Raw genomic sequence first — 27,851 nt, 5'->3', positions numbered from 1 at the left:
AACGTTGCTTTAGAAAGATGATTTTCTATCTATAAAGGTGAAGGGCAAAGGGGTTATGTTACCTACCCTGATTCTCTCCCACTTTTTCTCCAAAGGAGGAAGAGGGAGAGAGAGACCCAAAGGGGAGAGGGGCTAGTTCTCAGTAGCTTTCCATTCAGCTGGAAAAGGAATTGCTGTGGTTGCTACAACTTGGGTTTGCCCTTTCTTGCCCAGATTGGGGAGAGACAGCTCTACTGCAGTCCACGGTTGCCCCCTATTGTCCATTTCGGGAAACTCACAGGGCTGCATGCCCTGATAAACCCTCATTATTTTATACCCTCTCAACTTTTCTCCTGAGTAAATCTCAGAAATTCAAAATAGTGATTCCACCTTTCATTCAATAGGAGTTGTTTATAATCAAGTTACATTATTATTTTATATAATTATTATTATTTCATACAGAATGTTAGAAAGCATCTTTAGAAAATATTTAACCAAAAAAAATTTTTTTTGCCTAAATGTAGATCTTGTTTCTGAGAGATATTAGCAGTTATTATGTCAAACTAAAGGGGGGTAGAAAATCCTGGGTCAAACAAGCATTAAATAAATGTTAAATAATCAGGCTCTTTCCTGTTGGCCTTGAGTGTTTCTGTCTCCAAACCGCGTGTGTCCTTGGGGAACAGGAGATGGCATTGCCTTCAGCCCAGGAGACTGGGAAAGTAAGGTAGATCCCTGTCAACCATGTTTCAGCTCTTTGGGGAGAAGAATTCTTTTCTGGTGTTTTCAATTCAATTCCTCTGTCTCTTCTGAAGAACTTGATTGTTTCATGAGAAACCTTAATTCAACAGATACTTATTATGCACACAGCTCTGTGCTATTTGAATGAAACGTAGGAAGGTAACATAATATACCACACTGGGTAAGAACCAAGTTTGGGAGGTCAACTCTCAGTCTACCTGTCCATGGAAAGATGGATGAATTAACAAATTATATATGTGTATATATATATATATTACACACACACATATAATATATAATATATATTACACACACATATATAATATATATAATACACACACACATACATTTACATATATATACATACGTGTATATGGGATATTATTCAGCCTCAATAGAGGAGATCTTGCTATTTGCAACAACATGAATGAACCTGAAAGACATTATGTTAAGTGAAATAAGCCAGACACAGAAAGAAAAAAAATCCTCACAACATCTCACTTATAAGTGGAATCTTAAAAAGTTGAATAAACAGAAGCAAATAGTAGAATGGTGGCTACTAGTCAGTGGGAAGGTTAGGAAATGTTGGTCAAAAGGTATAAAGTTGCAATTATATAGAATGAATAAACTTAGAGATTCTAATGTACAATATCATGACTATATTTTATAGTTGGAAATCTGTTGAGAGAGTAAATTTTAGGTGCTCTCTTCACAACAACGAAAAAATAGTTTCTATGAGAGAAGCTATGTTAATTAGCTTGAATATAGTAATCATTTCACTATATATTTATATATATGTAATCGTGTTTATGCCTTAAATATATAAAATTTTTAGTTTAAAAAATCAACGTTATAAATAAAAGACTCAGACTCACTACTTATTAAATAAGGGTAGATCCTTCTTCAGTGAATTGTGTCGAGGATTAAAATAGAAGGTACATGTAGAGGGTTAGCATAGTGTTCACATCTAAGTATTCAATAAATATTTGCTGCTGCTATTATTATTGTTGTTATGATTCTGATATTATTGTTATTATGATTATGGTCCCTGCCCTCAAGGATTTAATAACCCTGCTGGAGAAAGAAAACAAACACACCCAGAAACTTCAAATAACAATAAAGGCGATGGATCAGAGATAGCAGCGAGGTTTCCTGTCACTTGCCAACTCCAGTGAGCATTTAGCGGCTGCCTCAAGTGCTGTGTCGAGAAGAACTCGGAGCTTCTGGCCAGCCTTGGCAGGAGAGAGCTCCAGTATCAATTAGTGATATCTTATGGGAATGAGGAGTGTGGATTTGAGGTTATGTGGCATAGACTTGCCATTCTTCAAACGAATGATGAAATTTCAAGTGTGGCAGATTAGACAGAACAGCCATTTGTTGAAGAGGCAGATAGCTGGACATAGAGAATGGGTTTGCTGCAGAAGGAAGGAGATGAAGGGGGGTAGACAGGTATGTGACACCAGGAATATTGTGAGCAAATGTGTCAAGGATAAAACTCACATCATCTGTTTGGGTGGCAGTAAGTAGAACAGCCAGTCTAGAGAAAGGTTTGATGCTAAAGATTAGCTCTACAAATATGGTACACAGAAGAAAACAAACAAAAAACAAATACAGGACACAGAAATGTTGAGCTGGTCACACAACATCAAATGAGCTACCCCATTGTTCTCATAATTCCTTCATATGCACTGGACCATGTGCCTGGATTTGAAGTTAAGAAAATGTGGACACCAGTAAGTATCTACTACCATCTTCTCCACATGGAGCTCCTCAAAGGCTTTGTCTTGTAGCCTCTGCTCATGAAGATCATCCTTTGGTGTCCCATCTGTGGCTGCTGTTCAGAGCCTATCACTCATTCTATGCGCACTTGAGAAAGTCTTTACAGCCTGACCAGGCTGTGGCGCAGTGGATAGAGCCACAGACAGGGACGCAGAGGACCCAGGTTCAAAACCCCGAGGTTGCCGGCTTGAATGTGGGCTCATCTGGTTTGAGCAGGGCTCACCAGCTTGAGCCCAAGGTCACTGGCTTGAGCAAGGGGTCACTCTGTCTGCTGTAGCCCCAAGGCACATATGAGAAAGCAATCAATGAACAATTAAGATGCTGCAACAAGGAATTGATGCTTCTCATCTTTCTCCCTTCCTGTCTGTCCCTATCTGTCCCTTTCTCTGTCTCTGTCAAAAAAATAAATAAAATTTAAAAAATAAAATAAAATTAGAAAGTCCTTACAAATGGTTTCCATGCTGCACAGATGGCATCACAGCCACAAGCATCTGAGATTCTCAACACATGCACCCATGGATAAAAATTCATTGAAAATGATAACTCAACCTACCAGTAGCATCCATATATAACTTGGGCCTTCTCTGTAAGCAAACCTGGGCTAGCGGTGGGTGGGATATCAAAGAAGAATTCATTAAAACCACAAATAAGGATGAGATGTTCTAAAAAATTAGTTTGCCAAGCTTCATAATTTAGCATAATGAGATTTATTCATCCACTCTTTTTTTTTTTTTTTTTTTTTTGTATTTTTCTGAAGCTGGAAACGGGGAGAGACAGTCAGACAGACTCCCGCATGCGCCCGACCGGGATCCACCCGGCACGCCCACCAGGGGTGATGTTCTGCCCACCAGGGGGCAATGCTCTGCCCCTCTGGGGGGTCGCTCTGCTGCAACCAGAGCCACTCTAGCGCCTGGGGCAGAGGCCAAGGAGCCAGCCCCAGCGCCCGGGCCATCTTTGCTCCAATGGAGCCTTGGCTGCGGGAGGGGAAGAGAGAGACAGAGAAGAAGGAGGGGGTGGGGTGGAGAAGCAAATGGGCGCTTCTCCTATGTGCCCTGGCCGGGAATCGAACCCAGGTCCCCCGCACGCCAGGCCAACGCTCTATCGTTGAGCCAACTGGCCAGGGCCTCATCCACTCTTTTTTATTGAGTGTCTATCACAAAGCAGGCATTTCTGTGTTGTTTATATTATTTAAGACTTAAGGTTACAAGTGACAGAGACCTAACTCAAACTAATATAAGCAGAAGAGGGGGTTATTATAAGAGATAATAGGGTGTCCTTGAAACCCAAAGATAAGGATATGCCAGGGGCACCTGAGACCAGGAACTTGAGGACCATCCAGATTCATTGATTTGTCTGTCTCAATGCCTCCAATAACTCTCCTCATTAGTTTCATTCCCTAGTCCAGCTAGTGATCAACTTTCTCCATGGGGTGAACAATACAGGCTCAGTAGCTCCCAAACTCACCAGTATATCTATCTAGCTTTGGCTACTGGAAAGAGACTATCTTTACATCCTCTCTGGTTCCAAGTCAAAAAATCCCAGTGAAGAACTCATCAAAGCAGTTCAAGTCAGGTCAACTCCAGCAGCTGTGAAACAACATGGTGGCCCCTGTGGGAACCATGAAGATGGGACCAAGGGAGAGAAAACTTGTGGAAATAGGAGGGTGAGGTGCTGGGCAAACAGCACAAGAGGTACCTGTTACATCTTCCCTTCTTTATTTTTTTCATGCTAACTCAGTTCAGCCATCAGCCAAGAGTTTCATTCCTTTACTAAGCACCTATCCACTTACTGAGTGTCTGCTACATGCCAGGTACTGTGCTGGAAGAGATGGCTCACATGATGCTTCTTAGAGTGTTATGCATTCAGAGATACAAAAAATATAAGATATATTTGATCTAAGACTCTAGGCACTTACATATAACTAAAGGAAAATGACTATGTATATGATTATCTGTGGTTATGTGTATATATATATACCATACACATAAGTAAGTGGCAAGTGTTGTGCTATGAACGATGAAATGATGAAAGTTAAAGATGACAGAAGGTTCAGTGAGGCCTGGAACATTTGGGGGAAACATCTTGGAAAGGGTGATACTTCTGTAGGGTCTTTAAAGGGTGAGGAATTTCTTGTTTATGACTGTGTGTGTTTAAAGTGCAGGGTTTTCACAACATTGCACTAAGGGAGGCCCTCTGCTCAAGGCTCTGTGCATCTGGAGACATTCTGGAATGCAGCCGTTGGCCAGTGGCCCTGTCCTTTCTCGGAGACAGGACTACCACCCACAGCTCTTCTGATAGCCTTGTTTTTTATTGCCACGGCCTGTTGGATCAAAGCCTCTGAGTTTGATGCAAGTTCAGAATAATTTCCTTCAAGGATTAACTCATCTTTTTGGGCTCAGGGAGCTAGCTGCACAAGCAACATCTGGTCCAGCCTGCAGAGGGATTCTTTACCCAAGGCGTTTCAGATTTCAGCATGTGAGCCATTCTGCTGAATAACATCATCGCCGGGAAACAGCACGCAGAGACCTTATCTTGTAACCAGAGCTGTGAGTCATACTTGCGGTCATGTTTTGCACACGACTATAATTAATGGCGCAGATTGTAGCAGGTTCTTTAGCACTTTGTTTCTTGCCAGAGGGACTGGATTTCACACTGATGGGGTTGAATTCCCTTGCGGGTTTCCTCTGGGGCCATTCCATAGCCCATCTGTTAATAATACCCTCCTTGTGCATGGACCTGCCGGTAGGCTCCCATTTTAGTGCAGTCACGGGGCATCTCATGGTCAGTTCCCTGTGTTGGGCTCCATCTGTCAGCCCCCTGTCTGCCCATGCCCCCTGGAAAATTCTCGGTTGAGACCATTTCCTTGCTTCTTGGTAAATCTTGGCTTTATTACTCTGTGCTGTGCTTTTGATCTCCCTGGTTCTGCCTTCTGCCTCCCATGAGGTATTCCCACCACTCCTGGAGCTCTCTTCAAGGTCAAGATTGTATTGTTCTTAACAGTGAAATACTATCATAGCTAGTAGTTGAGTGTTATGTGTCGGGGATGTACTATTCATAGGGGCCTTATCATCATCACCCATGACTCACCAGTGAGGAGAATGAGATTCAGAACTTGACTGAATTGCCCAAGATATGAACCCATGTCTGTCTTACTCCTAAGACCAGGTTCTTTTTAAGAAATAAATATAAAGGACCCAAGGAAATGGTTTGTGGGAGTCCCACATGAGAATTTCCCTATGCTTCCAAGTAGAAGGAGGGAGAAGGAAAGAGAAATGTGGAAAACCCCAGGAGTAGAGGCTCTAAGTTGAAAGAAGAATTTTGAGACATGGTGACCTGTCCAAAGCCAGAAATGTTGGATAATTTTGAGACCATTGTCCTAAAGAAGGCTGTTGGCGAATGGTTTCAAGAAATGCTGCCGGAGAATAATGGTCTGGAAGAGGTCAGGTAGTGGGTATAGAACAATGCAGATTGCAAAGAAAATGAGAGAGCCACTTGTTAGAAGATGAAATAAAGTGTGTGTGTGTGTGTGTGTGTGTGTGTGTGTGTGTGTGTCATAGTGGGGGACTGCTTGGTAGCTCCTGAACTTGAAACTCCCTGCGATTCTGAGGCACACTGAGATCTGGGAGCCCTGATACAGCACCGAGCCCCTCAGTCTCTGCTGCACATTGGAATCACCTAGAATCATGATACTTCTGCCCCATTTCTCGAAATTGATTCAGCTGCTCCAGGCAGTGGGTTTTACAAGCTCTCCATGTGATTCTAATGTGCAGCCAGTGTCGAAACCAGGGCTACAATCAAAGAGGAGTTGGCAGGGGTAGTAACAGCCGTGGTGCTGAGCTCTGGACGTGCCAGGCAGTGTGTTAAAGCTGAGCTTTTTAAGCTTCCATGGGCATAAGAATAACCCATCAAACTTCCAGGTACTTTGTGGGCCTTGCTCCAGCGAATCCGCATGACAGTTCTATGAGGGAGGTGCCATCATTACTCCCATTTTACAGATAAACACACTGAGCTTCCAAGAAGTTACCTGACTTGCCTGGGTGATGAAGGTGCATATTAGTTTGCCAAGTCCTGGTCTACAAGGAAGTAGCCAAGCTGAAAACATGAAAATCAAGTCTTCTTTGATTCCAAAGGACTCATTCTTTTTCTTATTTCTTTGTGGTAAAAATATACATAACATAATAATTACCACTGTCACCATTTTACAGTGTATATTTCAATGGCATTAAGTACAATTGCAAAGTGTGCAACCATCACCACCATCCATCTGCAGAACTTGATCAATCCAAACAGAAACTACCCATTAAACAATCACTCTGCATTCTCCTCCCTCCAGCCCCTGGTAACCACCCTTCTGCTGTCTGTCCCTATGAAAAAAGTGTTTGTTCTAAATCACTATGTTTCCAGCTAGGACTCAAAGAACAAATGGAGGTGCTGAGATTGATCAAATGCTTTCCTCGAATAAGGGTACCTTTGAGTTAGGGGAGACCTCACCTGCATCCTGTGCCCCCCAAATACTGAACAACTTGTAATTCCCCTTGAACAGCACATTCTCTCGTGCCTCTGTGCCACAGCTCATAAACTCCCTTCACTATCCGGTCTTTTCCTGCATCCCTTTCGTTTAGCAGACTCTATCTCCTCCTCCAAGTCTCCCTCCAGGCATGACCATCCCTGAGGATCTGAACCCAGTGTTTCAATTAGCCTAATCCCAGAGACCAGGGCTTTGCAAACTAACATGCACTCCAATTACCTAGGCATCTTGCTAAAATGCAGACTCATTGGGATGCATATCTTCTTTTGAATCAGTGATTTGGTATTCTTCGGATATATTCCAAAAAGTGGGATAACTGGGTCAAAAGACAGTTCCATTTTTAATTTTTTGAGGAATATCCATATTGTTTTCCACAGTGGCTGTACCAGTCTGCATTCCCACCAGCAGTGCAGGAGGGTTCCCTTTTCTCCACATCCTTGTCAGCACTTATTGTGTGTTGTTTTGTTAATGAGCGCCATTCTGCCATGTTCATTGCAACATTGTGTACAATAGCCAAGATCTGGAAACAGCCCAAGTGTCCATCAGTGGACGAGTGGATTAAAAAGCTGTGGTACATATACACAATGGAATACTACATGGCTGTGAAAAAAGAAGGAAATCTTACCTTTTGCTATGGCTAGATGGACCTGGAGATTATTATTCTAAGTGAAATAAATCAGGCAGAGAAAGACAAATATCATATAATCTCACTTATATGTGGAATATAGTGAACAAAGTGAACTGAGGAACAGAATAGAGGCAGTGGTGGGATCACAGGGAGCAGAGGGACAGCTGTCAGAGTGAAGGGGGATGAGGGGATGGGATCAGAGAAGGTGAAGGGATTAGTGAAATTATATATACATAACACAGAGATACAGATGACAGCACAGCAAATCCCAGAGGGAAGGGGGGGGAGTTAGAGGGAGGGAGAGAAAGTGGGTATAAAAAGGGACACAGGTATGGGGGTTGGGGGTGTTATATTCAGTAGGACACTTGAATCCATGTAAACACAATAAATTAAAATTAATAAAAAAAATTTTTAAATGCAGACTCAGATTTAGCGAGTCTGGAGCAGGGCCCTAAGATTTGCATTTCTCTCTGGAGCTCCCAGGTGACGCTCACCTGCTGGTCTCTGAACCGTTCTTTGTGTAGCAAAATCAGTGCACAGTGCTTCACCATGATGTGTTTACTGTAGCATCTCCTTGGCTGTTTCTCTCCTCCACTGCAAATACCTTGAGGGTAGAAACACATCTTCCTTTTTGTTATAGTCCAGAGCCCAGCATTGTGTCACCCCAGAGTAATTCTCAACAAATGTTGAATGAGTGAGTGAATGAACGAATGAATGAATGAGCTCACAGGCTAGAAGGATTAAAAGGATCCAGATCTGGGAAAGGCCTTGTATGCCACATAAGGAATCTAATATCCTGAAGTGATCAGAGCCGCTGAAGGACTTTAAGTCAGAGGGTGATGTTTCAAATAAGCATAAGGCCCTGGCCAGTTGGCTCAGTGGTAGAGTGTTGGCCCAGTGTGTGGATGTCCCAGGTTTGATTCCTGGTCAGGGCACCCAGGAGAGGCACTCATCTGCTTTTTCACCCCTCCCTGTCTCATTTCTATTTCTCTCTCTCTCTCTCTCCCCCCTCCTGCAGCCATGGCTCAATTGGAGCGGTTGGCCCCAGGTGCTGAGAGGACGGCTCCATGGCCTCCTCCTCAGGCATTAAGAACTCAGTTGCTGAGCAACAACGCAACACCGCAGATGGGCAGAGCATCACCCCCTAGTGGGCTTTCCAGGTGGATCCTGGTCAGGGTGCGTGTAGAAGTCTGTCTCTGCCTCCCCTCCTCTCACTGAATCAAATAAGCATGTGAAGTGTGTAAGATGTATTGGAAAGGACTAGGATTCAAATGAAGGAAACCATAGTGAGCTACTGCACTAGTCCAAGCGAATGAGGGGCTACAGTAGTGACGGTGGAAATGGAGAGGAGGAAGAGGCATCATGACCATGCAGATGGGCTGACCTCTCTTCCCTATTTGCTTCAGACAAACTCAGTTTCCCCCAGGAACACTTACGAATGGAGCTGCTTTCACTCCCTCAGTGTTCTGGCTTGGATAATAGTCATCTGTCCGTCCTCTACACAGGAGATAAAGCTTATAAGACGTGCAGGACTGGGGAGTCTCGGCTATGACTCTCCAGTGTCTGCCCTGGGGGACCCAGTGGACGGTGACACCATTGCCCAAGCTAAGCAGTCCAGGAGAACAGCAGGGGGAGAAAAGGTTTTCTTTAAACATATTTCAGTTTATAACTGAGTCATTGAAAAGTGTTAAGTCAACGGCAGTACACAACTTGACAGAAATTCCCAGGAAGACCCACACATGGCTGACATTTGGAGAATACTGATGGATGGGATCCCCAACTGGAGAACACTCTCCCTCCGAGTTGCATTAGTCTCAGAGTGATTTATTATATTAGGACACCTTCCCTGTCCTGCCATCTGACCGACTTCAGAGAGGAAGTCAACACGGCCAATTAATTCTGGGTTCCCCCACACACACACTGCACTGGTGTGTCTGCTTCCAACAACTGATGACTTCTGAGTATCTTCAGGATGGATCACAGTCTCGACAGCCAAAATAATGACGTGCCACATCAAGGCCCGGGTAACTGAGTCAGAACATCACCCCCCAGTTTGACCTATGCCAAAGGTCAGGGAACATCAAAATGTTCTACCTTGTTTATAAGCCACATGACCCAAGTTCTTACTAATATCTCTTCATACTTGCCAACACCTTGGCTTTTTTCCTCCCCTCACCACATGTCAACAACTAGGTAATTATTTAATAAGCCTGAGCGCATACCTGTGCTCCTTCTCTTGGCCAGAGAGACCTGGGATTTTCCCAGTTTCAATTACAAGGTAGCCCTAACTTAAGGGTTCCAAGTGCGGTCAGGCGGAAGAATAAATCCACCTGCTAGAGCCTTTTGAGGGAACTTTCAAATGCAACTGTGGCTTTTCAAGTATTAAGAGGAAATGACAGACTGAACTGAGCTCAGTATTCATTTTAATACATGCGTTAAAGGTTATATGAGCTGCTGTCAAATCACTGGCCAACTTGAAATACATCACTCTTCGCCTTAAATCAGATGTCTTGGGTGGTACCCTGAACCTACTACTCTGGGCTGATCCCGAGCGAAAAGATTGTTCAAGAAGGTGAAATTTGTCTTCTGGGCTTTCCTCATGCTAACATCAGCCTGATGAGCAGAGGAGCTAGAACCCGACACTCGAGTTCTGTGGCCATCCCTGCTTCCCACTGCTGCTGGAGGCTCACACTGCAGGGCCGACTCCAGAGCCCAACGTCCACAAGTGTGAACCCTGAGGACTTCGCTAGCCCATCCCAGGAACAGCCTAGATGGTCTTACCTCTGAGTCCCCTTGGGGAGCAGAGAGCCGATCTTTCTTTCCAAACAGAAGATACCGGAGCCTGGAGTCTATCTCACCGTACCAACCAGAAGCAGAAGACATTAAGAGTTGAGTCCCGGCCCTGGCCGGTTGGCTCGGTTGGCTCAGCGGTAGAGCGTCGGCCTGGCGTGCGGGGGACCCGGGTTCAATTCCCGGCCAGGGCACATAGGAAAAGCGCCCATTTGCTTCTCCACCCCCCCCCCTCCTTCCTCTCTGTCTCTCTCTTCCCCTCCCGCAGCCAAGGCTCCATTGGAGCAAAGATGCCCCAGGCGCTGGGGCTGGCTCCTTGGCCTCTGCCCCAGGCGCTAGAGTGGCTCTGGTCGCAGCAGAGCAACGCCCGGGAGGGGCAGAGCATCGCCCCCTGGTGAGCAGAGCGTTGCCCCTGGTGGGCGTGCCGGGTGGATCCCGGTCGGGCGCATGTGGGAGTCTGTCTGACTGTCTCTCCCCATTTCCAGCTTCAGAAAAGTACAAAAAAAAAAAAGAGTTGAGTCCCAAGAAAACAGGTCCTCTCAGCTACTAGGACCTTAATCATGCTGAAAGAACCCCGCCCCACAGCCCCATGCCCGGGGGGAGCCTTGGGCATTCAGTACCCTCCCGCAGGGGTGGTGGTGGGCATTGGAGAGCTAATCTCAAACTCCCACCAAAGGTTGGGTGTGGCATACAAGCCCCCTCCCTCTATTACATTTCTGCTCCTGATACCTACTACCTACCCTCTGCTCCCCATTCTTAGATGCAGAGTCCAACCAGGACCTGCTCTTTTGAAGCAAAACCCAAACATTTCACCCATTTTTCTCAACTTACCAGTTTAGGATTTTCACTCCTCAGTGCCTTGTTCAATAGGGCTCCGGAAACATTGAGAACTGAATACAGAATCACATGATAATGGTTGCTAGCTTCATTGTCTTCTTGGTGATAGCCGACTGCAAGTTACAGCTCTGGGTTTGGTACTAGCCCCATCACTTGGCACTTGGTGACAACCTCACTGCATCTTAATTTCCTTAATTTAAAGTAAAATGGGCAAACTATAATAATATGCCTTCAACATGGTGGATGTTCAATGTTAATAGAACTTGAGTGATGATGCAAGCAGGTAGACAAATGTCCCTGGTGGTTAAACCCAAGTCCCTGAATGCCTGGTACTGAAAAGCATAAGATGCCTCCCCATTAGTCATTCCAAATAATATTTTCATTTTAAAAATGACAAAAAAAATTTTTAGGGCAGTGAAACTATTCTATATGATACTACAATAGTGGATACATGTCATTGTACATTTGTCCAGGTCCACAAAATGTATGCCACCAAGAGTGACCGTGGTGTTAAACTACGGACTCTGGGTGATGATAATGTGTCAGTGTACGTTCACCAATTATAGCAAATATACCAGTCTGGTGGGAGATGGGGGCACTTGGGGAGGACGAGGTGGGGTGGGGGAATGGGAGGGAATTCTGTACTTTTCACTCAGTTTCGCCATGTACCTAAAACTACTCTAAAAAGTTATGAATTTGAACCTAAAACTACTCTAAAAAGTTGTTTAATTTTTAAAAACTACATAAAAGGTACATTTAAGCAAAATTAAAGCCTATGATTACTAAATTTTTTAAAGTTTCTCAGAGCTGGAGTCTCCTCTCTCTCTCTCTTTATGTAGCCTGCATTGCTGATGTCCCCCACTCATGGGGTCGTTCTGTACAGACCACCAACCTGTAAGGTCAGGGAGGGCCAAACGGCCTGAGGATTTCTTCCAGGTGTTCTATGAATGGGTCCATTTGTGAGAAAGGGGGAAGGGACTATCGTGGCTGATGATGATACCTATAAAATCATAATGTCCTCAAAAAGGTAAGGAGGTGTAAGTGACGTGGTAGCCCTTCAGAGAGATGCCCCAAAGAGAAAGTGAGTGGAAAAGGGACAAGAGTAGAAAAGGGGGGACAGAAGTATGAAACCACAGCCACAAGCCCAGGAGAGCTAAAGACACTCTTGATGGTGAAGAGGAGAAACCAGAAGGCAGAGGTAGATGACAACAGTGTTCTGCCATCTGCAGAACGGGGAGCAAACAGCCTTGCCCTCCCTGCCCCCAGGTATTTAAATAAAGGGAGCAAGACAGGGACAGTGTCTGCGGAGCAGTGACCAAGTCAGCTGACCTCTGTCCTCCACCCTCTGCAGCAGAACCACATCTGTGCCTGTAGATGATGCAATGAGTCCCTTGGAAAAGTGAACATATACACATAGTAGGCATCCTCGGTTTAGAGGAAGGCATGAAATAGTTGGAAAAATTTTCCCAACAACAACAACAAAAAATGTTCAAGTAAAAAGGTTCTAGCCTGACCAGGTGGTGGCGCAGTGGATGGAGCGTCGGACTGGGATGCGGAAGGACCCAGGTTCGAGACCCCGAGGTCACCGGCTTGAGCGCGGGCTTGTCTGGCTTGAGCAAGGAGCTCACCAGCTTGGACCCAAGGTCGCTGGCTCCAGTAGGGGGTTGCTCGGTCTGCTGAAGGCCCGCGGTCAAGGCACATGTGAGAGAGCAATCAATGAACAACTAGGAAGTCGCAACGCGCAACGAGAAACTGATGATTGATGCTTCTCATCTCTCTCCATTCCTGTCTGTCTGTCCCTGTCTATCTCTGCCTCTGTAAAAAAAAAAAAAAAAAAAGGTTCTAAAGGCAAGATGACAGTGTTCATCGGACTAGAGATGCAGTTCCTGTTTGTCCCAGCATTTCCGCCGCTTACGGGAATTTCCCCCCCAGTCCCTTGCATATGTGTGCAAGGATGTACGTAGGTCATCTGGTTGTCATTGCAAAAGTTTGGAAACCACCAAATTGTTCATCAAACAGAGGACTTGTTCAATAAGCGAGGGCACAACCTATAACTGCTTACAATAAGGAAATCAATGAGCGAACAGCTCCACAGTGGAATGCTGTGCAGGTGTAAAGCAGAACCAAGAAGTGAGGAGGCTCTTGATCTATTGACAAGGAAGCATCTCTCAGATAGACAACGTTGCTTAGTCAAAAGAGGAGGGCTCAAAACTACAGTGCACTACTTTTGGGGTAGCAATCAAAAGGGAAGCATTTTTAAATGCGTGTTTCTGCTTGTATTTTCATAAAAAGTAGGTATCCGCAAGGAGAGGAGTGCGTTTAGTCAATGTGGGTAAAGAAAAATACAAAGGCTTTTCACAGAATCCCTTCTTATGCTGCTTTGATTTTTGAGTCATGTGAATATTGCTGATTGGAAATGTCTAAATAAGAACAAATGATTCAGAGAGTGGGGTGAGAGATGAGTCCCTACTTATCTAGAAAGTCTTCTCATCTGACCAGGTGAAAGCCCAGTGAATAGAGTGTCAGTCTGAGATGCTGAGGACTCAGGTATGAAATCCTGAGGTCGCAGGCTTGAGCACGGGGTTGCCGGCTTGAGCATGGGATCACAGACATGACCCCATGGTCACTGGCTTGAACCCATGGTTGCCAGCTTGAGCAAATGGTCACTGGCTCAGCTGAAGCATACCCCCCCCCACTTCAAGGCACGTATAAGAAAGTAATCAATGGACTAAGGTGCCACAAGTCGATGCTCCTCATCTCTCTCTTTTCCTGTTTCTAAAAAAAAAGAAAAAAAATATTCTTCCCATCCCCAGCCCGGTGAGTCCAGGTAACAGTTTGCTGTATTTGCATGTTGGTAGGATCTCCTTTAGCATGTTCCAGGCACCGGATTTTGAAGGTCACTGCCACCCCTCCCCCAGAGTGAGTTTGGCATTCTGATGCCCTTCACTGTGAAGATGCATCTGTTAGGGGAGACCCAGAAGTGTCAGCAGCTTCTGGTCCAGGCCTTGAGGCTGTGGTTGATCTTGTGCAATAGCTGGGACCCAGCGGCATGACACTCTGGCCTTGAGAATGCAGGGCCCCTGGAGCCAGACCAAGCATCTGTGTGCGGGGAGACGCTGGGCTGACAGCAGGCCAGGATCGGGGGTGGGAGAGGACGGAACCGCTCTATCTCCCTCCCACTCCTCCCTCCTCATTCCAGGCCCAAACGCCAGACCCACAGGTCTCCAACTGAGTAAAACGTGGGAACATGAGACCATGCTACATGAAGGGATGTTAGGAAACCCAAACACAGCACAACCCTGATATATTTCATTTGATATATGAAATACAATTCCTGTGAAACTCTTTGTGAGTGTTTAAAAAAAAACAAACCTACTTGATCAGAAATCAGGAAAACAAGCTTCCCCGACTGAAATCTGTCCCCATCTTGCACTAGACTCTCCTGCGGGTCACTGAGCTTCTCTTTGCCTTAGTTTCCTCCTCTGGAACCTGTGATAATTAACTGCCTGAGCAACCTCACAGAGATGAAATAAGAACACAAGAGGTATGAAAAAGTACAAACATAACTTTGAAGTTAGCTGAAGTCATGCTTATTATCTCCATGGCTTACGTTTTATTTTCCTTTAATCTGAAAGGGTTGTCAGCAAGTATAATTTGGTTTGTTCTGAAAGAAGTTAGGTTTGGTTTATCTGGCATATAGGGGTGGACCGGGGGGACTTTAATTCCACAGGAGAATCTTGCTTTGCGTTTGACTCAGGTTCATTTGCCAACCCTTTCTTCTCAGAAACAGCTTTCACCCACCATCAGCCTAGTCATTTGGGTGGTGTTGACCCTTCCTGCTCTAGAGGTGGACAGGTGAGCCAGACCCAACTAATCAGAGCACCCTGCCTCCCCGCCCCTTCAACCACAGCATGGGCACGTGACCCAAGCCAGCCAATCAGAGACAATGAGTTCCAACTCACTGGCTGTTGTTGGAAGCTCTGAGAAGTCCTCCCTCTCCACTGGACAGGCTGTAGGCCTGGGATTTCCAGAAGCCATCGCACTCTGACCAGGGGGCGAGGGAAAAGCATGGCTGAGAGAATGGATGGAGTCCTGGTGGCACTTATGAATTCCAGCCATCCCTAGAGTCGGCTCCATCCCTGAGCCTCTGTTACCTGTGTGACTAGATGCTTCCTGTTCCTTTAACAAATGTGAGTCGGGTTTCAACTCTGAGAGTCTTGACTGATGCAGACTTCTGATACTAATGTTCAAGAATCTCTACAAAGGTGCCAGGTGGGTTCTAGAATGATCAGGGATGAGAGAGGGGGTCCCTTAGTACAGAATATAATTATCTAACCACTATGCTGCACACCTGAAACTAATATAAAGTAATATTCACTGTGAACTGTAATTAAAAAGTAAAAAAAACAATAAAATAATAAAATGAATCTCTACAAAAATGAACCATTGTGCCCAGGCAAAGCTACCTGAATTACGAAAACGTAAGGTTTAAACTATACCTTTATAAAATCCAATAGAGCTAGAATGGTTTCCCTGATAAATACACATCATTGTTGAACCCAGGTGACACATTCTAATTTAACAGAGACACAAGTTACTAAAATAAATACTTCATTTTATTTTACTTTCAGCCGTGAGGTGAAACAGTACCACGCACGGATCAGACCAGCGTCAAAGGTCGTACAGCCTCGGCGGGCTGTGACTGGCTGGCGTGAACTCAGGCCTTCCCAGTCTGCCAAGCCGGATGAACATCTGCCCAGCCCCTGTCACAACTGCTGTGTAACCGTCCTGCCTGAAGAGAGTTGTCAGACACTGGGGAAGCCCAAACGACTGAAACCTTTACAGGACACAAAGCAAAACAAGTCAATGCTGACTGGTTTACTACCTAACTAGTAAACCAGCGTAAATCTCACTAGGCAGCACTACAACAATCCCTGGTCATTACTTTATTTGTGCACTCAATCACTCATGCATTAATGAGTATTTATTAAGCACCTGCTGCGTACCAGGAGGCACCTGGTTAAATGCTGGAGTTATAAAGGTTAAGGCACATGCTCTGCCCTCAAGGAGCTCCCAGTCTAACCGCACAGAGGGATGCGGACGTGAGCACAACAGTGCAGCTGTGAGCCGTGCTGGTAACAAAGCGAGACCATCCGTGAATTCCTTCTCCCGCAGCGTCCATGGTGATGGGGTGGCACATTCCTCCTCCTCTTCAGAGTAACTGGCTGGACGTAGCTTGAATCCGTCTTTCCGCGCCAGTGTGACCATGGGGACCCACAGCATGATGACAAGTTACAACAGACCCCCAAATGGTTATTAGATCCCCACTCCTGAGGCCTTCAGGGACACACGGTTTGTCACCGCAGAGGTGGCTAACTGCTGCTGAGTCTCACCCCTTACTCACTCAGCAAGTCGTGGTTGAGGAGCCCACGTGGGCTCACGGCTCTCAGAGTCCCTCCAAGGCTGACCGGCTCTCAGAGTCCCTCCAAGGCTGACCGGGGGGCTGCTCTGCCCCTGCACGTGCCCTTAAGGTTTGGACCCACTTGGCCAAGGACAGGTTTGTGTCTGGAGGGTCCACGAAGGAGACTTCTTTCTCTTTAACTTTCACATAACATTGCAAGGAGCTCTGCTTCGGCCGAAATAACTTGCTTTTCATTTGTCTTTCTTGATTCAGGTAGAAAGGTAAAGTGTTCAGGTCTTGCTTAACAAAGGACCCGACTCACAGACTCACATTCCGTATGGGGTGGGGGGTAGGGAGAGACATCCAGGCACAGGCCTTAAAGGAGCAGCAGGTAAACCGTCCCTGGCAGCCTCTCCTGTCTCTGGGACCCGTGTTCTCTTCACTATGTTTACTGGCATAAAATGAACTCATGATGTGAGTTTCAGCTTCTGAGTCTGACTATATATCAAGTTATGCCAGTAACAATACAGGGAGGTTTTAGGAATGGTATTTTATAATGGTTTTCACAGGCTGGCTTTGCAGAAGTTTAGTATTAAGTGAAAGTCTCCTTCCCGGAATCCTGCCTTCCACGAACGCTCCCCGAGACCCACTCCCTCCTCGCTCATCTAGCAAAGACGGCAGCCCGGAATCCTCGGGTTCTCTTGTCAGTTGCTCACCTCCATCTTCCTGTTGTCCTAAGGTTTTTTATTTCTAACCTGCCCTGCTGAATCCATGCCACCAAAAGTTATGTCCACTACAGACTGCCAATCAGCAGCAAAGGAAAAACTCCCAGCTCTTGAGAGCAGGACAGAAATGAAAATCTGAGGTCTGCCAGGTTCACTTTGAGTTAATGTGCGTGGTGGTGTTAAGGCTTTTCGTGAGAAGCAGTTTGCTTAGTTCATCTAAGAATCAGCATCAGTAATTAGTGTTACGTCATTAACTAAACCTTGATGATCACTATAAATGGAATTTTACGAATGCCCCCGTGATATAAAATTACACATTTCATTCTCTAAACTGAAATTTAAAAATATCCCCTGATTTTATTTGTTAATACATTCCTCATATTTAGTGTATTTCCAGAAATCACTCACACACAAAGAAACAACAAAACAGCATCTGTACAAAAATAAGAGCTCTCCATTTTCTGTAACATCTTATCTTTTGTGTAACGAATTGGTGAATATAAAAAAAAAAAGTGTCAGTTTAGAAAATTATAAAAACATTGCTACAATGTCATAAGTGCTCTACATTCTCTAGGAAAACATACCTTTGGAAATAGCACAACTATTGGGAATTCTTAATGAAATTCAAGTCCTGCGTGTGCTGCAGAGGCCTGCTACAGCACAGCATTCAAACCCTGTCTGCCCCCTGGGCCACTTCTAGAAATCCTCTACGACTTTCAGTGAGCAAGCTATCATTCTTCTTCCTTCAAATGTCATCGTTGAGTTCTGTGGATATCCTGAGGGTGACACTCTAGTAAAGAAGAAAAGGAAGGTTGAAAAGCAGGTAAACGCCTCGGGTCCCCGGGATGAAACTTCCCAAAGCCCCTGGCAAATGACCTCACTATGGCTTCTGCTGGGCTTGAGCTGGGTCCCCAAGAATTTTCTTGGCTTTCTGTGTCTTTTAGCTAATAATTCACTTGTTTCAAAAATGTAAGATTCTACTTATTTTTACTGATTTCAGACAGAAAGGGAGGGGGAGAGGTAGCAATGGGTAGGTGGAGAGGAGACATGGATTGGCTGTGCCACTTGTTCATGCATTCATTGGCTGAATCTTGTATGTGCCCTGACTGGGAATTAAACCCGCAACCTAAGCATATTGAGACGATGCTCTAACCAATTGAGCTACCTAGCCAGGGCCAAAATGTAAGATTTTACCCATAGCCAAATCTGATAAGGTCCCACCTTCTCTCTGCCTTGATATTGAAAAACAACAATATACTCCTATTTAAAAACAAAAAAACTGCCTGGCCTGCGGTGGCGCAGTGGATAAAGCGTGGACCTGGAACGCTAAGTTCGCTGGTTTAAAACCCTGGGCTTGTCTGACCGGCGGTGGTGCAGTGGATAGAGTGTTGGACTGGGATGTGGAAGGACCCAGGTTCGAGACCCCGAGGTCGCCAGCTTGAGCGTGGGCTCATCTGGTTTGAGCAAAAACTCACCAGCTTGGACCCAGGGTCACTGGCTTGAGCAAGGGGTTACTCAGTCTGCTGAAGGCCCACGGTCAAGGCACATATGAGAAAGCAATCAATAAACTAAGAAGTCGCGACGCGCAACGAAAAACTAATGTTTGATGCTTCTCATCTCTCTCCATTCCTGTCTGTCTGTCCCTGTCTATCCCTCTGACTCTCTCTCTCTCTCTCTCTCTCTCTCTCTCTCTGTAAAAATAAATAAATAAAAATAAAAAAAATAAAACCCTGGGCTTGCCCGGTCAAGGCACATACGACAAGCAATCAACGAACAACTAAAGCAAAGCAACTATGAATTGATGTTTCCGTCCTCTCTCTGTAAAATCAATAAATAAAAATTTTAAAAAACCATATTTCCTATTATTTGGAAGCAGTATGTGAGGCCTCCTCAAAAAGAAAATAACCAGAGCCTCAAATGGCAGAGGGCACATGGAAACCGCACTGCTGGGGGCTAAAGCTGCCGCCTCCGGGAATGAACGAAGTTGCACAATACATATTTTTTCAAACACATAATGGTAAAACGAAAGAAAGATCATGCTCTTAGTTGTTGTTTTTTTTATGCAAGAAACTTTCTATGGATTTTTGCAATCCTAATTGTCAGCATTTCAGAGCATTTAAGTTGATAAACACCTACCTGGAAATCATGGATGAATGTTAGGAAGTAGAAAATAAAACCAAAGGCCACTGTCCATTCACATATTGCACTCACCACATGATATGCATAATCCTAATAGCAATCAGAAAGAAACAGGATTTAGCCTAAGCTGATTCACTTCAGTGGATATGCTGCAATAACGATGAGAAGTACGACCGGAGGACCAAGCTGTCCAGGGCACGTCACTCAACCCCTTGCAGAGATACAGCGAGAGGGGGCGCCCATGTGCACGGCAGGACGCCCCCAGGAAGAACGTGGATGTGGTTATTCAAAAGTACTTTCTGGCTCTCCCATGCTCAGAGGTGCTAATTATCACTACAATAGCAATCGTACTACACTAAGTAAATGCATCAAAGGAACATGTTGTACACCTTAAACTTACACAATTTTGTATGCCAAATATATTATCAATACAAGAAAATTTTAAGGGAAAATAAAAGACTTGTCTTTATAGTTTTAAAAAGCAGAAGAAGAACCACAAAGTGGTTGAGACTGGGAGGCCAGTGTGGACTCAGCAGAAGACAGAACTTTCCATACAAAGCAGGACTGGTTCTCAGAGGCTGGGAGTCCCCAGACTGAGAGGCACTCGGCGCTGGTACGGTTTTTCCCAGGACTGAGTGTGTGTACCTAGAAGAGATTGGCTAGCCATCAACACTGGGTTTTGTGTTCCCTGTTACTGCAGAAAATATCAGCTCAGAGAATAGTTCTGCTTAATCATATATGTAAACATAGCTACAGAGCAAATGCTAATGAGACACAGTCACTGACGATCTTCTTGGGGACAGGGAGGAGAGAACAGACAGCAAGAATGAGGAAGGCTGTAATCGAGGCTGCAGGCAGCTGCCTATGCAGGCCAGGAGAGGAAAAAAATAGCTGGAGTTGATGGTGCAAAAAGAGAGGGGACCCCTGGCCGGTTGGCTCAGTGGTAGAGCGTCAGCCTGGCGTGCAGGAGTCCAGGGTTCGATTCCCGGCCAGGGCACATAGGAGAAGCGCCCATCTGCTTCTCCACACCTCCCCCTTTCCTTCCTCTCTGTCTCTCTCTTCCCCTCTCGCGGCCGAGGCTCCACTGGAGCAAAGTTTACCCGGGCGCTGAGGATGGCTCTGTGGCCTCTGCCTCAGGCGCTAGAGTGGCTCTGATTGCAGCAGAGCGATGCCCCAGATGGGCAGAGCATTGCCCCCTGGTGGGCATGCCGGGTGGATCCCAGTCGGGCGCATGCGGGAGTCTGTCTGACTGCCTCCCCGTTTCCAACTTCATAGAAATACAAAAAAAAAAAAAGAGAGAGAGAGAGAGAGGGACGTGGGGAGCCCACATTTACCAGCTCGATTCCATTATCACCAAATAGGGAAATAATATGACACCAGTGTTGCTTTAAAAATAAGTAAAAACAAAAGTGTGTGCATGTGTGTGTGAGAGCAAGAAAAAGAGATCTCCTGGTTTTTAAATGCTGGAAACTACTTTTTAAAAAACATTCTTAAACACCATCTAAGTAAAAACTAACATCTGCATTTGGCAGCGAGGCACTTGCCAGATCAGGCCTGAGGACTGCCAGGTCTGATTTCAAACCATGACCTGTTTTCTGTTATTTTGTTTTTCCTGCTTTGCCTCCGGCTCTGCTATAGATTACATGTGTGACTAAACAAACGTGTTGGATTGCAGATCATGGTGACAGTTGTTTTCTTCGTTCAGTTTTCATCCACAAAGATTAACTGACGTACATCAAACTCTCAGACACTTCCTCACTCCCTGTGGACATGTCCATCCGCCCACTCTTCTTCCAGGTCACTGTGGGGAGAGCCTGACCTTCTCACATTAAGGCGTAGAGAACAGAAATTGCCTTCTTTTGTTGACAGCACCAGGAGATCTGCCCCATCCTCTTATCATCCCAGGATGATGGAGATGGCTTATAAAATTTTGGCAGAGCCTGACCAGGCGGTGGCGCAGTGGATAGAGCGTCGGACTGGGACATGAAGGACCCAGGTTCAAAACTCTGAGGTTGCCAGCTTGAGCACGGGCTCATCTGGTTTGAGCAAGGCTCACCAGCTTGAGCCCAAGGTCGCTGGCTCGAGCAAGGAGTCACTCAGTCTGCTGTAGCTCCCTGATCGAGGCACATATGAGAAAGCAATCAATGAACAACTAAGGAGCCACGACAAAGAATTGATGCTTCTCATCTCTCTCCCTTCCTGCCTGCCTGTCCATATCTGTCCCTCTCTCTGTCTGTGCCACAAAAAAAAAAAAAGATCCCATAAAAAAATTTTTTTGGCAGAAATTTCTTTACCATAATATTAATGAAAGAGCACTGAACCAGTGTAGTCCAGACTTCTCCACTACCCCAGGTGTGCACACAGGCAAAGCTCTAATCTCCTGACTACACAAAGTGAGACAATCACATTCTAACTCTCGTCCTCCCTACCAAGTAAATCAGCACACAGGACGGCATTATGAAAGCTATAAAGCAGTACAATTAATTCAGTGAATTAATGCAAAGGATTTTCTTTGCATTAATCGAGATTGGGAATGGAAGGCAATTTGAGTGTGGCATGGTAATTTATGGAGTGAATAGAAAGTCAGGTACTTTATACATTTTTAAGATTAAACATGAAATAGAAAAAAAGGATTTTTAACTGCTTGGGGATATGCTTTGATGAATCCTTCCCAGCCTCTGATTTTTGTTTGATTTGTTGGGGAAGGTCTCCCTCCCGTGGCTGAAAAGTAAAGTACACCTGAAACTGCTCTGCTGTGAAGGCTCACTTGCAAGACGCACTTTTTTGTTTGTTTGTTTGTTTCTGTATGCATCATTCTTTTCCTCAGCATCGTCAGTCTCTCCCTTGTTTCCTGCAGGCTCCCATCACCTACTGGAATCCTCCTCTGACCACGCTGTCTCCTGTAGCCTGCACCTTGTTTCTCCTCTTCCTCTCACCTCCAAACATTCATTGACAGCTGAATGAATGAACCATGTCGCTCACCATTTCTTTCACTTCCAATTAACCAGTAACTGGCTTTTAACACCAATGTTTCTAACTAGAACTGTTTTATAAATAAAATCATTAACATTGCCTGCTCCTTGAAAAAACATCCCTAAAAGGAAAAAACAAAGCCAAACTCTCCCGCCGTTCTCTCACTAACTCTTCCCTCCCGGAAGTCATTCATTCTCTGGCATCTAGATGAACCACCACGCAAGTATCTAATGGCGTGAGTCCATCTCAGATACGAACATTCAGTCCCAGGTGTTGTAATGTTTGGTCTGCTAATCACCAGTCACTCTACTATTTTCTGATGGCTCTCAATCAGCCCCACGTGTCTAACTAGACATTTCTCCTTGATGTGTTACTATGGCCACAGATTCAAGCCCCTTCACATTCTCCACCACCACCATCACAACAATTTATCCCTGTTAGGGACCTTCTCCCCCCCCCCCCTTTCTCTCTTTCTCTCTCTTCATGGGAACAAATTCTTTGGTTTACCCAAGAAGTCATCTTTGATTCATTATGTCCTTTCATTCTCATGTTAGTCACTTGCCAGTGCTCATCAAATATTTCCCCTCTTTATTCCAATCTAGGCTGGTCTTGATTTGCCGTCTCTGCCATCTTAACTCGGCACTCCCTCTTCATCAATGAAGCCCAGGTGTTGCTTCTAATATTCATCCAATAACAGTCTTTCAACATATTCTCTTATTCAAAAGCCATCAAAAATGCTTACTCTGGTCACCTAACTCAAGCAGGAGCCTCTCTCACTACTTTTCAAAGTCCTGAATAAACAACTCCCCCAAAATTTATTGCTGACCCTATTGATGGCTCACCCTATCCTGAAATAGACTATCCACAGACACTGGAGCTGGTCTCGCCCTGCCTGGTTAATAGTCCACGCTTCCTCTGGCTTCCAAACACCCTCACATTCACATTGTTCCCCTACTCTTAAATATCCAACCTCTTTTACTAATAATTGGTAGTTTGAGAGTTAGAATTCAAATTTTGTAACTAATCCTAGGAACCATTTGAGATTGCCCCAATAGCTAATTATGACACGTAAATTGCCAAAGGATTAGATGGTAAGTGTTGGGAAAACAGCTGTGGTTAGGCTTGCTCACTGGTTTCCCAGCTTCAAGCACTTTGCACGATTGGTGGGTGAGCACATGGCAGAAAGCCATGCGTGTGTCTATGAAAAGCTATAGGCGTTTTCCCTTGGTGGCAATTCTCCCAGATCGTTCTCCACCCCTGTGAGGGGTTGCTGTGTGAATCACTTGCCTGCCAATGCAAGGGTACGTTTTGTTGTTGTTCTTCTGCTGCCATGAGAAGCAGCTTTCTCTGCCTGTTTGCTTGTCTGCCGTTGCAAGACTCTAATAAATGGGAATGGCCCTACACTGTCTGGTTCCGCAATTCCTCTACCATCTGCCCAAATCCAGTGTGAACCTGCCTGGCCTCAGCCACCGGCATTACAGTAAGTGACTTATATGCCATTTGTACTTCATATTTTTGCAATGTGTTCTAAGAAAGGGTAGTGACCCTTTTTTCTAAGAACGCTTCACCCAGCCACAGTCTCACATAACCAAGTTTGACAATCATATCGAAAATGACTTAAATTTTACCTTTTCTTTTGGATTCCACTCCAGCTTGGTTATGGAAATTAGTGAAGCACAGGCAATCACTAAAAAAGAAAAATTGTTAAGGAAAGTACAGAAGAAAGTAGATCCTTTGATGTTAAGACTAGATTATTCTTCTAATAATACAATAATTACACAGGGCAAAAATGTTTCACCTCATACCCACTGGGATGGCTACTATTGAAAAAAAAGAAAAACTAGTGTTCGAGGATGTGGAGAAGTTGGAACCTCTGTGCACTGTTGGTAGGAATGTAAGATAGGGTAACCACTGTGGAAAAACAGTACAGAGGTTTCTCAAATAATCAAAATAGAATTACCATACGACCCAGCAACTCCACTTTTGGGGAGATATATATATATCTCCCCAAAAGAACAGAAAGCAGAATTTCAAAGAGATATTTGTATATTCATGTTCATAGCTGCATTCTTTACAATAGCTAAAACTTGGAAGCAACCCAGCTGTCTGTTGACAGATGAATGGATAAGCAAAATGTGGTGTGTGTGTGTGTGTGTGTATATATATATATGGTATGTGTGTGTGTGTGTGTGTATATATATATATATATACAATGAGATATTATTCAACCTTAAAAAGGAAGGAGAGTCTGCCTGATCAGGCAATGGTGCAGTGGATAGAGCATCAGCCTGGAATGCAGACAACCCAGGTTTGAAACCCTGAGGTCACCGGCTTGAGTGCAGGCTCACCAGTTTGAGCAAGGTTGCTGGCTTGGCCGTAGCACACCCCCCCCCCCCCAGTCAAGGCACATATGAGAAGGCAATCAATGAACAACTAAGGTGCCGCAACAAAGAACTGATGCTTCTCATCTTTCTTCCTTCCTGTCTGTCTGTCCCTATCTGTCCCTCTCTCTGTCTCTCTAGCTCAGGGGTCGGGAACCTATGGCTCGCGAACCAGATGTGGCTCTTTTGATGGCTGCATCTGGCTCACAGACAAATCTTTAATAAAAAAAATAATGTTAAAAATATAAAACATTCTCTTGTATTACAATCCATTCATTTCCTACCGCTCATGTTCATGGTTGCGGGTGGCTGGAGCCAATCACAGCTGTCCTCCGGGACAACACCAAATTTTTATTGGATAATGTGTAACATACACGGGTCGTTGTATGGCTCTCACGGAATTACATTTTAAAATATGTGGCGTTCATGGCTCTCTCAGGAAAAGAGTTTCCCGACCCCTGCTCTAGCTAAAAAAAAAAAAAAAGGAAGGAAATTCTGCAATATGCTACAACATAGATGAACCTCGTGGATTATGCTAAAGTGTAATAAGCCAGTTACGAAAACACAAATACCATGTGATTGCACTTACATGAGGCACTTAGTCAAAATCATAAAGACAAGAAAATGGTGGTTTCAGATACTGGGGGGATGGGACAGTAGAGAGTGTTTGTTTTGTTTGATTTTTTAAATTTATTGATGTTAGTGAGTTAGATATTTGTATATCCATGCAAGAATAAGGGAGAGAGAGAGAAACATCAATTTGTTGTTGCACTTATTTATGCATTCATTGCTTGATTCTTGTATGTGCCCTGACCAGGGATCAAACCAACAACCTTGGTATATAGGGATTATGCTCTAATCAACTGAGCTATCTGGCCAGGGTTAGGGAGTTATTGTTTATTTGGATATTTCCCTGGCCACATAACTCAGCTGGATAGAGCATTGTACTGATACACAAAGGTTGCTAGTTGGATCCCTGGTCAGGGCACATATAAGAACAGATCGATGTTTCAGTCTCTCTCAAAAATCAGTAAATGAAAAAATTTTAAGTATAGCCTAACCAATTGGGACACAGTGGATAGACCATCGACCCGGAACTCTGAGGTCCCAGATTCGAGACCCTGAGGTTGTCAGCTTGAGCGGCTTGAGCACAGGCTCAGCAGCTTGAGCGCGGGTTTGCTGGCTTGAGCGTGGGATCATGTACATGACCCTATGGTCACTGGCTTGAGCCCAGAGGTCACTGGCTTGAGCAAAGGGTCATTGGCTTGGCTGGAGCACTCCAGGACAAGGCAAATATGAGAAAGCAATCAACAAACAACTAAGGTGCCACAACTGTGAGTTGATGTTTCTTATCTCTCTCCTTCCTGTCTCTCTTTCTCTCACAAAATAAATAAATAAAATATGTATAGATTTTGTTCTACAAGATGAAAAAATTATAGAATGGATGGTGGTGATGATTACACAATAATGTATATTGAATACCACTTAAATATACACTTAAAAATGGTCAAGGCCTGAAAAAAAAAATGGTCAAGGCCTGAAAAAAAAAAAAAAAGGTCAAGGCCTGGCCTGTGGTGGCACAGTGCATAAAGCATTGACCTGGAATGCTGAGGCTGTTGGTTTGAAACCCTGGGCTTGCCCTGTCAAGGTACATATTAGAAGCAACTACCAGGTGATGGTTCCTACTCCGACCCTCCGCCATTCCCCCCCCCTTCTCTAAATCAACAAATAAATCTTAAAAAAATTAAAATGGTCAAAATGGTAAATTTTATGTTATGTGTACTTTAACATAATTTTAAAAAATTATAATATCAACATTTCTGCAATCAAAACAGGTTATATCAGCTTCTTATAATCTCAAACCTTAAATTCAATTATAACAGTTAAATTGCATGGCCCTGGCTAGTTGGCTCAGTGGTAGAGCGTCGGCCTGGCGTGCAGGAGTCCTGGGTTCGATTCCTGGCTAGGGCACACAGGAGAAGCGCCCATCTGCTTCTCCATCCCTTCTGCTCTCCTTCCTCTCTGTCTCTCTCTTCCCCTCCCACAGCCGAGGCTCCACGGGAGCAAAGTTGGCCCCGGCGCTGGGGACGGCTCCATGGCCTCTGCCTCAGGCGCTAGAATGGCTCTGGTCACAACAGAGCAACAGACCAGATGGGCAGAGCATCACCCCCTGGTGGGCATGCCAGGTGGAACCCCGTTGGGCGCATGCGGGAGTCTGTCTGACTGCCTCCCCGTTTCCAACTTCAGAAAAATACAATAATAATAATAATAATGATGATGATAATAAAACAGTTAAACTGCAATGTGCAAATACAGTTGATTCCTTAGCAAATACTTTTTTTTTTTTTGTATTTTTCTGAAGCTGGAAACGGGGAGAGACAGTCAGACAGACTCCCGCATGCGCCCGACCGGGATCCACCCGGCACGCCCACCAGGGGGCGACGCTCTGCCCACCAGGGGGCGATGCTCTGCCCCTCCGGGGCGTCGCTCTGCGGGGACCAGAGCCACTCTAGCGCCTGGGTCAGAGGCCAAGGAGCCATCCCCAGCTCCCGGGCCATCTTTGCTCCAATGGAGCCTCGGCTGCGGGAGGGGAAGAGAGAGACAGAGAGGAAGGAGAGGAGGAGGGGTGGAGAAGCAGATGGGCGCTTCTCCTGTGTGCCCTGGCCGGGAATCGAACCCGGCAAATACTTTTTAAAGTATGTGCAGTGAAATGTTAAACTGCGGCTACATTTTGAGTGATGCCAGAGCTGCTCCCAGCTACAGAAATTCAACTATTATTTTTCAAAAAACAGACTTCTGTTGAGTAACTTGGTATAAACTGAACCCTTCTTCTCAAGCCCAAAGGGTTTTACAAATCAAAGAGGTATATCCTATATCTGACCTGTGGAGCCAGCCTAATAACGTCAGGGCTGAGTCTGTTGCCCTCTGTGGACAATACTGTTTGCAGAGTATT

General features: G+C 45.0%; 1 protein-coding gene across 1 annotated transcript in view; it reads right to left on the bottom strand.

Moving 5' to 3' along the window:
- Window positions 1-15,873: 15,873 nt before the first annotated feature.
- Window positions 15,874-27,851, bottom strand: part of DRAM1 (DNA damage regulated autophagy modulator 1) — a 62,149-nt gene continuing 50,171 nt past the window's right edge. The window contains exons 5-7 of the mRNA XM_066262952.1: window positions 24,146-24,204; window positions 19,542-19,634; window positions 15,874-18,195 (exon numbers count right to left, since the gene is read on the bottom strand). Of these exons, the coding sequence (XP_066119049.1) occupies window positions 18,151-18,195; window positions 19,542-19,634; window positions 24,146-24,204 (197 nt within the window). The 3' untranslated portion in view covers window positions 15,874-18,150. The remainder of the gene's footprint in view (window positions 18,196-19,541; window positions 19,635-24,145; window positions 24,205-27,851) is intronic.

Source organism: Saccopteryx bilineata, chromosome 1 (genome assembly GCF_036850765.1).
Source record: "Saccopteryx bilineata isolate mSacBil1 chromosome 1, mSacBil1_pri_phased_curated, whole genome shotgun sequence".
NCBI classification, from domain to species: Eukaryota; Metazoa; Chordata; class Mammalia; order Chiroptera; family Emballonuridae; genus Saccopteryx; species Saccopteryx bilineata.
Note: the sequence above shows the minus strand (reverse complement) of the source record. Positions and strands in the feature narration are given on the sequence as shown.